The sequence below is a fragment of the Ornithorhynchus anatinus genome, chromosome 4, assembly GCF_004115215.2.
Source record: "Ornithorhynchus anatinus isolate Pmale09 chromosome 4, mOrnAna1.pri.v4, whole genome shotgun sequence".
Taxonomy (NCBI): Eukaryota; Metazoa; Chordata; class Mammalia; order Monotremata; family Ornithorhynchidae; genus Ornithorhynchus; species Ornithorhynchus anatinus.
The window spans coordinates 106,461,076-106,473,189 of record NC_041731.1 but is presented as its reverse complement, the minus strand read 5'-3'; the positions used below and the strand labels follow the sequence as shown (position 1 = coordinate 106,473,189).

The following is a 12,114-nucleotide window of genomic DNA, read 5'->3' as shown; positions in this document are numbered from 1 at the left end:
CTTAGAACAGTGCTTTGCACATAGCGCTTAACAAATACCAATGTTATTATTTTTATTATTAGTGCAATTGACTCTGACTGATTTTCTTCCCATAACATTCTTCCACTCCTCCAGCACTGTGCTGCCTCTGCTACCTACCTATAGGCATCACTACTTTGCAGTCACCAGTTCTACTCCTCTCTTCAATTTCCACCATAGTTTTTCTTCCTCCACTAATGCCGAGTTACCACCCTCACTCCTATTACTCACCTGCTTGGCAGTAGTTATATAAATACTGGAACTGACCAAAATGATGCCATGCATAAAAACAGTTAAAAAGAAATGAAAATTCTGGGCATCATCAGGAAGACAAAATGTAATTAACAAGTCTGCTACCATGTGACACTGTGTGGACAAGTGGAAAATTTGAGCCTGGAAGTCAGAGGATCTGGACTCTAATCCCAGCTCTACCACCTACCTACTGGGTGACCTTGGTTAAGTCATTTAATTGGGCTTCAGTTTTCCTCATCTGCAAAATGAGGACTCAATACCTGTTCTCCCTCCTATTTAAACTGTAAGCCCCATGTGGGACTTGATTATCTTATACCTACCCTAGCATTTAGTACAGTTCTTCGCATATTGTAAGCATTTAACAAGTGCCGCAGTTGTTATTATATGAAATTATAGTGCATCCACATCCAGTTCTGGTCTCTACAATTTAGAGAAGTCCTAATATAGCTTAAGATTGTATAGAGAAGAGCAAATAAGGTCGTTTTAGGGTGGAGTAATAATAATAATGTTGTATTTGTTAAGTGGTTACTATGTGGCAATCACTGTTCTAAGCGCTGGGGTAGATCCAGGGTAATGAAGTTGTCCCACATGAGGCTCACAGTCTTAATCCCCATTTTACAGATGAGGGAATTTAGACACAGAGAAGTTAAGTGACTTGCCCACAGTCACACAGCTGACAAGTGGCAGAGCCAGGATTTGAACCCATGACCTCTGACTCCCAAGCCCGTGCTCTTTCCATGAGTGACAGTGGAGCACATTTCTTTATGAGAAAAGAATAAAAAGATTGGGACTCTGGGGAAGTTAGAGTAGGCGCGATTTAAGATTTAGTAATAAAGTAAATCATAAGGGGTGTGGACAGGGTTAACATATAATAGTTTTTCTCCAGATCCCACAGTGCCAGAACAAAGGGGCAGTCACTGAAGCATGATGAGAATATGGAATTTACCACAGGAAGTTGTTCTGACCAAAAATATCAGTGGGCTCAAGAAGAGGTTGAATACATTCAGGGGTAGCAGATCCATAATAGATAATTACAAATAAGTTATGTGTAGTAGACGCTACTTCCTTCTTAGCTTTATGGTTGGGGGATCAAGGAAGTTAACCACCACTGTATTTTTCCCGAGCTAAATGGACCATTGTCCTGACACAGCTCCACATGGCTTATGCCTTTCTGTTACTAGAGTAGGGGGTGGAGGTTAGAGGTAAACCACAACTTAATTCAACAGGTTCAACCCTCTTAAAATGTTTTAAGGAATCAACTCTAAGGCAACATTGCATGAAAAATTTTGTTGGGAATAAATTTAAGTAGATCAAAAACGATGGCAGATATGCTTATAGTTCACACACATGATCACCTTAAGTGGGATTTTGCTGAATATAGTTTCTCATAAAATTATTCCCAGGAATTCCATAAGACTCTATTTAAATCTAATATAAAGCCTGGTGTTTCTAAAACCCTTTTATCAATTACTTCATGGCCCTCATCTCTCAGCAAAACCCAGCTTGTGCTCAGCCTTGCCGAGCAAATCTGATTATCATTACGTGCACTCTCTTTCCTTACTTTTTCCTGCTTCCAAGTCGTGTGTGTGTGTGTGTGTGTGTGTGTGTGTGTGTGTGTGTGTGTGTGTGTAAAAAAAAAACCTCTGCCTCTGCCCTTGTTTCCATTCCACCCTTACCCAACCTCCCATTGTTTTTGTGGTCAAATAATGCCTCATTTCAAAATCTGCTCCAAACCCAATTTTAACTTAAAGATTATCATTAAGAAAGTTAAAATCATTTGAAAAATCTATTCATAGAAATAATGTTTTATTTTGCATAGCTTTGAAAGCAGAACATATGCAGTGTCCATTTACATTAGATAGAAATGCCTCAAATAACCAACAAAGGTCTTAGTTGCCATTGTTTTTACGAGATGTTCTTCCCCTTGACGCTGTTTATTGCCATTGTTCTTGTCTGTCCGTCTCCCCCGATTAGACTGTAAGCCCGTCAAACGGCAGGGACTGTCTCTATCTGTTGCCGACTTGTTCATCCCAAGCGCTTAGTACAGTTCTCTGCACATAGTAAGCGCTCAATAAATACTACTGAATGAATTTAACTAATTCCAGATCATTGGGTATTCACTCTTCAGTACAATTCAATTCAGACATATTTACTGAGTATTCTGTGGCTTTCTTCCCCATTGGATTGTAATTTTCTTGTGAAGTAGGAATGATGTGGTACTTCCAAGCACTTAGTAAAATGCTTTGCATTTAGTATAAGCTCAATAAATACCTTTATTACTTCTAGTACTTTTACAGTCTCTTTCCCAACATTCCAAATGAAATTTCACCAACATTCTGTCTTCCTAAATTTTCATGGTCTTTGTGGCTTCTAGGCTTTGAATCAGTTAATCAGTATTATTAATTGAGCACTTACTGTATGCAGAACACTATTTTGGACTTGGGATAGTATAACCGAATATGAGGCACAATCTCTGCCATTAAAACTGTAAGCTCAAGACTGTAAGACTCTATCCCTTTAGACTTGTAAGCACCTTGTAGCCAGCATTCATTCATTTGTATTTATTAAGTGCTTACTGTGTGTAGAGCACTGTACTACAAACTCAGTCCATCAATCAGTGGTATTATTTATTGAGCACTTGGGAGAATGCAGTAAACATAATTTGCAGATACATTCCCTGCCCTTAGTGAGCTTAACCAAGCTCTTAGTAACAATAATAATAACAAGCCTAGCCTAGTGACAAGAGCCGTGGGTTCCTATCCCGTCTGCGTCACTTGTCTGCTGGGTGACCTTGGGCAAGCCACTTAACTTCTCTGTGCCTCAGTTATTTGCTTGGCAAATACCATAAATATTCAATAATTATGTACTTGTTAAAAGCTTACTATGTACCAAGCAAAGTTCTGTGCACTGGGGTAGATACAAGGTAGTCAGGTTGTCCCACATGGTGTTCACAGTCTCAGTTGCCATTTTAGAAGTGGGGTAACTGAGGCACAGAGAAGTTAAGTGGCTTGCCCAAGGTCACACAGCAGACAAGTGGCAAAGCTGGGATTAAAACCCAGGTCCTTTAACTTTCAAGCCTGTGCTCTTTCCACTGAGCCATACTGCTTCTCAGTGCTCTGCACACATAATGGCTCCGTAAATGCATTGATTGATTAATCCAAGAATTTATCTAAAAACCCTTCTTTCCATCTCATAATGGACATTTTTTCATTTCTGTTTTACATTAATACCAATTGCTAACTGCCTGTGTTTCACAATTTCTAGTTTTAAGAACTTGTGATCTTTATAATTGAAAAATTCCAACCACTTTCCACCCAGTTCTCCTTTCTGCTTTATCCAAAAGTCTTCTATAACTTTGCAACCAGACATTGAGTGCTCTTCATTTCCCTCTGTCCACACTTTGCTCTTGAATATGTTTTGTCTGTGTGCTTCCAACCTCCAGATTTTCTGAATTTTCCACCCTTGCAAGTCATGAAGCCTTCCCAAACCAAGCCCACTGACTACCTATAGTTGATACCAGAAATTACTTTAATATTTGTATACATTATAAGTTTTCTGTTTCATGTTTTCTGGAAGTTTAGTTTATCTTTTAAGTTCCTTGAAGGCAAGAACTATATTTTGTATTCCCTTTGTCGCTTTCCACATCACCTAATACACTAATCTTCCCATAATGTCACTGATTGACTGCTGAATTTTTAAATGACTACAAAGTTGGTAGGTGGAGTTACTAAAAGCTCTAAAAGTCTACCATAGTCAAGAATCCTGCTCTCCTGTTTGCTGTACTTAGGAATCGCTCTGATTTCTCAGAAAAAATAAACATGCAAAACCTTTTTCTCCTTGTACTATGTATAGGTACATCTCCACTTTCTTTGTAGATGTTTTTAAATCAGATACACGTTCAGAGTATTCTTATGCAAAAATCTTCTCTAACTTTTCTTTAATAACTGAAGTAAATTTTATCTTTTATATGTTAAATAGTATCATTTTATGCCTTTTAGTACATCCTCCTTTTCGATTTAAAAGTATGTGATCTTGTGAAAGCACGAGCCTTGTTCATACAGTGCTTTGTTCATCAGATTTATACATAACTGAGATTTCTAACATCAAATTTGGTACTTACTACCCTTATTGCCCTACTATTTGTTTTTTTTAAGCTTACAAATAGCTTGATGTGCATCTTTATTCTAGTAGTGTTAGTATTAGTGTAATATAATGTAGATTTGGTATTATATCCTTAATATTTCCTGGTACACTTTGGTCCATGTTTTATGATTCTTTTTGCCCCCCATTAAGTTCTACCTTTGGGATTTTCTCTCATTCCATTAGCATTTCTATAATTAATGATGATAGTATTAGTATTAGAACCTCTCATTTTCTTCATATTTACTTACCTCCTCCATTTCTAAAGATATAACATAAAATTAATAATGACAGTGTGTGTAATGTTCTTGTTCCCAGAAGAAAAAAATCAGAATATTTTATTGTTCATGAGAAGGTTATATTGGGTCCTATTTTTCCATTTATATGGGAAGCACATCAGTGTCCATTAAATGATTGTCCCATTTAGATGGGAAGACAGGTTTGGAGAACTTTGTATCACTTTTCATGATAAAACCAAATTGGTACCTTCTGTATTTAGTTGAATTACCCATTGGTTTAAAAAAGACAACACCGTTTTAACTTACACAAATAAACCAGAATAGTTTCATTGTTTCCCTCTTTTATCAGTATGTTTGAAGCAGTGCAGCTATGTACAGGTATAAATACTATTTTTTAGTGTGGAAGTCTCAGGGATTATGTTATTTTGCACTTTGGCACAGCAGTACTTTTTTGAACCTCTGTTACAGATGAAAGAATGAACAAAAAGTGCTTACAGGAAAAATATATGTAAATGGTGTGGATTTCAGATAATGTTATTATGGCCTTTTAAAATTATGAGTAGAAATTATTAAAAAATGAAAGGAAAAATATTTAGAAAGAAAAAATATTTAGTTTAATTGATAGCAACAAATGGAATGCTACTACAAATAAATAATTCCCCAAATCTAGAATTTTCTCATCAGATCTGGATAGAGGAGGCAGAATAGCATAGCAAAGCTAAAGCTAAGCCTTGGGAACCTAAATGATTTTAGTTGTAGTTTTTGTCCCAGTTTGGCATTTAATGAAGAAAATTTGATTCACTAACTAGAATCTTATTTCCACCCCTGTAAAATCCAAATCATATTGAACTTGGGTTAAGTTAGTATTGTCAAGGGTTTTGTAAACTTAAAAGATCAGGATATAATTATTACATTTTCATGTAAAAAAAAGTTTGAAAGGGATCATTGGTTACCTGCTGAGCTTTGTGGGTAAAATATTTCCTTTCCCTCCTAGGATGTCAAGTTTTGAGAGATATGTACATTTTCTTTTTTTCAATTAAGAGGAGTTTTCATTTACATATTCCAGTAGGTTGGTTTGTATTCAGTACTCTGACTACATGAGATGCTTTTAACATAGTAGAAAGGTAAACAGGAAGAGCAGAAAAGTCTACTGAGTTTATTGCAGAGAGAGTAGGCTCTTTTTTTCTGGAAGAGTGGAATTTGGGGATATTACATGGTCCATCACTAAGCAATAGGATGGATATCCTGTTACCCAGTTGGGTAAGAAAAAATAGTAGCCACAATGGGCTGTGATCTGGTCCCAGATGGTAGCCCTAATAACAAGTGTGTTTGTTTTCTTGATTAAGCCTCTCCAGATAAGCAGAATTGGAGTGCCAGCTAGAAACCTTCTTCATCAACTCTCAAATTTATTAAGAGCCTAGGTGGGCTCCTGCCCCTGTAGTAGTTGATATAAGCTCTGCCCTGGAGAGTTGTGGATTAGCCAAAGACTCAGTCCTAGCTACCAGTTCTGTCCTATGTTTTTACACACTAACTCTTCAGACTTTCAGAAGCTCAGAAAGGTGTCTCTCTTCCCTTTCATCTGCAGGACCCATAATATTTAGATGTTATTTGGACTATCATGTGACTGTGGACAAGTCACTTCACTTCTCTGGGGCTCAGTTACCTCATCTGTAAAATGGGGATTAAGACTGTGAGCCCCATGTGGGACAACCTGATTCCCCCGTGTCTCCCCCAGCGCTTAGAACAGTGTGCACATAGTAAGCGCTTAACAAATACCAACATTATTATTATTATTATTATTATTATTATCATGCTATTGAAATACTGTATAGTTATTCAATTTGGTAGATTGCCATTTCTCTCCATCTCTCAATTTCATTTAGCATTCATTACCGAGTATCAAATCATTTCCAAAACTCCAGATTGAAAATAAGTAAAATTAAAAAAGAAAATACAGATTGAAAGAAAATCAAATAGCCTAATACAGCTCAACGTAGCACCTCTTTTCAAAATGAAGTGGTGGGGGGGGGGGAATGAGATGAGGGAAGGTCTTAAATAACCAAGACAAGCACACCCTGCCTCTTTTTTTGTTTGTTTCACTCAAGACAAGAATATTTTACCTTCTAGCCGATTCTCAATATTATGAAACTCCTCTTCTTCCAGCACCCATAGTTCCCATTCTTCCCAACAGATTACTGTCTTCTGACAGACATTACCTTTATGGACAGTCAGTTTTTACAACTCCAGGGCACCCCTGCTTCTACCAGTAAATTCTTCCCATATCCTGCAGCTCCCTCTGCTCCCTCTACCTGGAAAAAGTAATTCCATCTAGACCGTTAGTAATCATGTGTCCTTTGATTACATTTTTTTTTGCAATTTTTCAAGCCTCGGGCTACTCAAAACTAAAAGAATAGATGAGGGTCCCTGGTTGATTTAATAGACAATAGATTGTGACCACAGGGATTTATACTTAGATCAAATGAAATATTATTTCCTGATCCAGCAGGGCAGTCAGATCCAGTCTGTTTGCTATAACTGATGAATAGACATGGCTTAATCATAGTGAAGCTGCCACTTTTAAATCAGTTTCTTGGGTACTTACTTCAAACCAATCCTCAGTCACATTTGACCCACTAAGTGCATTTGCAAGATCCTAGTTGTTCAACCTGTTATCTTATTTCATTGCTATCTGTTTTGACAGCTGAATCTTATCTTCTTGGTGATCACATTGTGCAAAATGGTGAAGCATTCAAACACTTTGAAACCAGACTCCAGCAGGTTGGAAAACATTAAGTAAGTGTTTTGTGTTCAAGTTTGAGTACTATGATTATTTTCTGATTGCTGTACTGATTGAAAGCTACTCTCCATTAGGAACACCTGACTGTGTCTCAACAACCCTATGTGAATTGAAGCAATCTCACTGATCTTGTTTTTTGTCACACTGTTGCCAAAACATCTCCGATACTGGTCGAAATTAGCTAAATATTTCTGCCTTGAACTGGAGCCAAAATTGTTCCAGTGTCTTCATGGAGATTCCATAGTAGTGTGGTAATTTCATTTGCATTTAAAATGCAGTTCCAAATTATGCTCCTGTTTGCATGGCTGATATGATTACGTTAAGTTTGTTTTGTTAAATGACTTTTGATTTAAGGATTCTGAGCAGTTTCCACTGTAATCCTGTTCTCCTAAGAGAATTGACTCTATTACTATTGTTAAATGGAAGATTATCTGTTGTTTTCATGCTAATTAAACAAATGTTTACATTACTACAGAGCAGAATAAAAACAGCACTATCCCTCTCAAAGAACGGTATCAGTTATACAATCAATAAGAAATTGATAGTCTTTGCTTCCTTAGATTTATAGCAGTATCCTCAGAATACTATATTAACTTCAGGACTTTTAATTTAAAAGCCTGTGAAGACCTAATATAAGGAGAATATATGGGTTATGAAAAACTTCAAAATTTCTTTGATTGTTAAAAAATGGCAGATATATATACACATATATATGTAGTCAGGGAAACATTTACAAATTAGTTGGTTTCAGATAGGTTAGTATCAGCTTCATTGCATGTTGCATGGTGAGAGAGAGAGCGCTAAACTTTAGCATCTCTCTTTTCTTCCTTTTCCTCTTTCTGTCTTCTCATCCACACCAGTAATTACCGTGTTTGTGATGGCTACTATAATACGGACTTACCTGGGTAAGGCAGAACCCTATATTAACAAATTTCTGGCATGATTTTATATCTTTACAAACTCGGTCAATATCACAAATTTCCCTTAATTCAGTAATTAGTTCGGAAATGCTTTATTTGCTGTAGTATTTTTTTAACTGTTATGTGCTTTTTTTACTGCTTGCCTCTGCATTTTGAATTCCTTAATTTTGACTTATTTATATAAAATATATAAATGCTTTCTTAATTTCCATTTCAATTCTGTCTAATAATTTTGTTTCTCTTTTCTGCTTATAATGCTTTCTAGCTATGAAGATAATAAGCCATTTATCAAGTAAGATCATTAGTTAGATGTGGAATGCAACTGATTTAAAATCCTCTTCATTCCTTACTGTTCTCTAAATTCCTTTCTCCTCAAATTATTCATGATGAAACCTCTTGAAAAGATTTTCTTTTGTAGCTGTACCCATATTTTTGTCACATTTCAGTTAGGCGTCTTCATTCTACAGTTCCAAAGTCTAGATTCACTTTAGCTTAGTCTATCAGAGTTCAAACTTTAGCTTCCAAACTTTTATCTGCCGTTTAATATCTCTGTATGTGTGTTGAATAATTTAATGTCTTATTAAAGCACCACATACACAATATAAAGCTAAATTAAACTAAATAATTCGCAAGTTTCTTTACTAAAATGCAGATTTAAAATAGTAAGGTCATGGGGGTTGTTTTGCAACTCTGAATTTGAAAATATTTTTGACATCTCATTCAGTTCTGGAGTAAGAAAAAGGTTACACGTGCTACTGTGGTTTTTATTGGATGTCAGAGTTCTAAATGGAATTGTTCTTATTTTAATCAAAGATTAAAACCAGAAAGCTGTTGAGTTTAAATGCAAAAATAAGAAAAATTCAACTGCAACAACCAAAGTATTTATTCACTGGAATTTTCTCCAGCTGTACAGCTAGCATCTCATTTTCTTTTTTCAGATCCTGGGTCCTCGGTGCTTTTGCGCTTCTTTGTCTTCTTGGCCTAACGTGGTCATTTGGTCTGCTGTTCATCAACGAAGAGACTGTTGTAATGGCGTATCTCTTCACAGTGTTTAATGCTTTCCAGGGAGTGTTCATTTTTATCTTTCACTGTGTCCTCCAAAAAAAGGTAAGTGGGTGAAAAGAATTTAGTCTTTATTAGTTTAAACTAAAGAATTTAGTTTACAAGTGAGTGGTGACAAAATTCAGATTGAGGGTAAAATTTTTAACTATGAAATGTATTTTAAAATGCATTATTATAATTGCCTAAGTAATTTACATTCATATTTGGAAATTAATTTACAAATTTGGATATTCATATTCATACCTTTCCAAATATGAAAGCGAATAATCATATACATGTGGATCCATGCAAAGACAAACAACTATCTTTTACTTCTCAATCATCAGCGATATTAATCATACAAAGCCATTTGTTCTCATGTTGTCTTTCATTCCTGATATGATACTAAGTCTTTAGTGGAAATATATTAAGTCATATGGAAAACTAGTATAAAACTAAAGTGAGGATAGCTGGAAAAGATGCCTTAAATTTAAAAACACTAAAGAAACAAATGTATTTCATATTAAGATGCCCCAGCATATTGTCTTTTGACTGCTTGAGTAAAGCAATTGTGTGACACCTTTCCATATATTATTTTTTGGTACTTTTATGTTAAGTAGAGTCAGCAAAAGTGATTCAAAAATACAAGTCAAGGATGATGAACCTTAATCTGTGGCAAGAAAATGCAAACTTGAAAGAACTGGTACAGTACCTATTAAAGGTTTCCAAGTTTCCGTGCCTTTCAGTGGTTATCTCCCTGCCCCTGTCTGCATATCTTATAGAGTCTTTTTATTCTGTTATTACTAGTTGGTCACTAAATTGAACAGAGAAATAGAATTGTGAAAGTGAAAACTATTATGTTTTCAGTCCTGACAAGATGATAGTGTTGTTACTTCTATCAGCTTTGAACAAGCTATAATTTAAATATAATGACAGTGGAATGTGCAGTACTGACAGATAATGTACATTCACAGCAATATAGGCATTAGGCAAAACCAACCCTGGAGGCTATTATTTGGGGAAAATACCATTTTGATTGCTATGGTCCCTGTTGGATAGTATTTCAGAGCAGTTAATATCCATTAATATTCTAAAATTCTTTTTCTAGAGGTGTCCTGTGTCATTTAATACCATAAATTTTAAACCTGAAAGTCTTTACAAGCTTAACCTTGATAATTATTTCATGTTTTGTTTTTGCTATAAGAATTATAGTTCTATATACATGTGCACAAAGATAGTTTCTGTTGACTGTTTTAAATTCATATAAAAAAGTGCAGAAAAGTGCAGAAAAATGACATTTTTATGATACGTAGTCATCTTGCATCCTCCTTGTATATTGTATAAGTTGTAGCTTATATATTATATGAATAAGGGATTTGGGAATTTTCAAAGTTAAGCGCTGGTTATACGTGAACAAAGGATGTGTTTTCAGACCATCCTCCCTGCACCCCATTGATAAATTTGCCTCCAAGTCTTTTATTCATCTATAATTTCGTGCCAGGATGATTTCTGGTGAAAATGACATAAAATCATTGTACTAAAGTAGGGTTCTGTTGTCATGGTGAACATGTTTGTATAGTAAATGATTTGAAAACTGCTCATTCATATTCATATTAATCAAGGTAAAGTAACTAGATGGTAATATTGCGCCTGTGGGCACTTTCCAATAAGCTCTACCTATATCCGCTTTCTCAGTGTTGCACTCCATTTTCTGATAGGAATTTGATTGTCCTCGAGATGAGTGTGAATTGTGCTCCATATACCACTAGCACCATAATCAATTCTTTCACACAGAGTTTTTGGTCCTGAAGGCTCCACCTTTGTTACTGACAGTAGATCCCTCTGTTGTCCCTGAATGTCTAAATTCTTTCATTTTGTCTGGCTTAAATGTTGGAATTGGGTCTCGTGCACATATTGTGCCCGAAAGACTTGTGTGTATTATTGTCTCTGAAAACTATTCCTTGTGGAACACTGTGATCTGAGACTTTCAGCCATCATGAAAATTACATTCCAATGCAGATGAAAAGCACAAGTATTTTTAGCAGCAATTTTTGCCAGACTCTCATCCTACAGATCATTAATTATGTGGTCATATTAATTAACAATTGGTGGAATTCCATTCAGTAAATATCAGGTGAAACTTTGCTTTTAGATCCTCATAACTATGGAGTCTGTGCACTCATCTGGGCTCTCCAGGAGGAGTAGTGAAATCACATGGGTAACTCCCATTACTGTGAATGGAAATTACATCAATACATCCATTGTGTGTTAATGAAGAGAATAGCCATCTTAGTTGCAGGTCTAAATGCTAAAGCTAGTCACTTCAGAAAGTGAGAAAAACATTCCAAACTAATTAATGGCAAATGTATCCAAGTGCTCTCCTTCTTTATTCCTGTGCCAAAGCAGTCTTGCCATTAAAAAGAGGTTACCTGCAAAACTATGCAAACACATTAAGCTTGCAGCAGTGAGATTTATGTGTTGGCCCACCGTAGGAGGACGTGAAAATTATAAAGCTTTAAATGACTTTGAATTACAGACTAGTTAAATGTATCCAAGCAAGGAAAGCGCTGAATTTAAGTTTCGGCCTAGTGAGGAATTTTCTTAGAATTTAATAATAGGTATTAGCTGGTAATTGGTGAGATTTATGGTAAGGTTGGCTTTTTCAGGTAATGTGTTTTTAAGTCAGTGGTCATCTGTGAGCAGAGCT

General features: G+C 35.7%; 1 protein-coding gene across 43 annotated transcripts in view; it reads left to right on the top strand.

Moving 5' to 3' along the window:
- ADGRL2 (adhesion G protein-coupled receptor L2) overlaps positions 1-12,114 on the top strand; it is a 701,088-nt gene that overhangs the window by 680,200 nt on the left and 8,774 nt on the right. For 25 of the 43 annotated variants that reach the window (XM_039911908.1, XM_039911906.1, XM_039911911.1 and 22 more), the window contains 4 exons: positions 7,351-7,442; positions 8,307-8,351; positions 8,632-8,658; positions 9,305-9,473. In XM_039911908.1, the coding sequence (XP_039767842.1) occupies positions 7,351-7,442; positions 8,307-8,351; positions 8,632-8,658; positions 9,305-9,473 (333 nt within the window). The remainder of the gene's footprint in view (positions 1-7,350; positions 7,443-8,306; positions 8,352-8,631; positions 8,659-9,304; positions 9,474-12,114) is intronic. The other 18 variants (XM_039911913.1, XM_039911914.1, XM_039911900.1 and 15 more) reach the window with 1 other exon arrangement.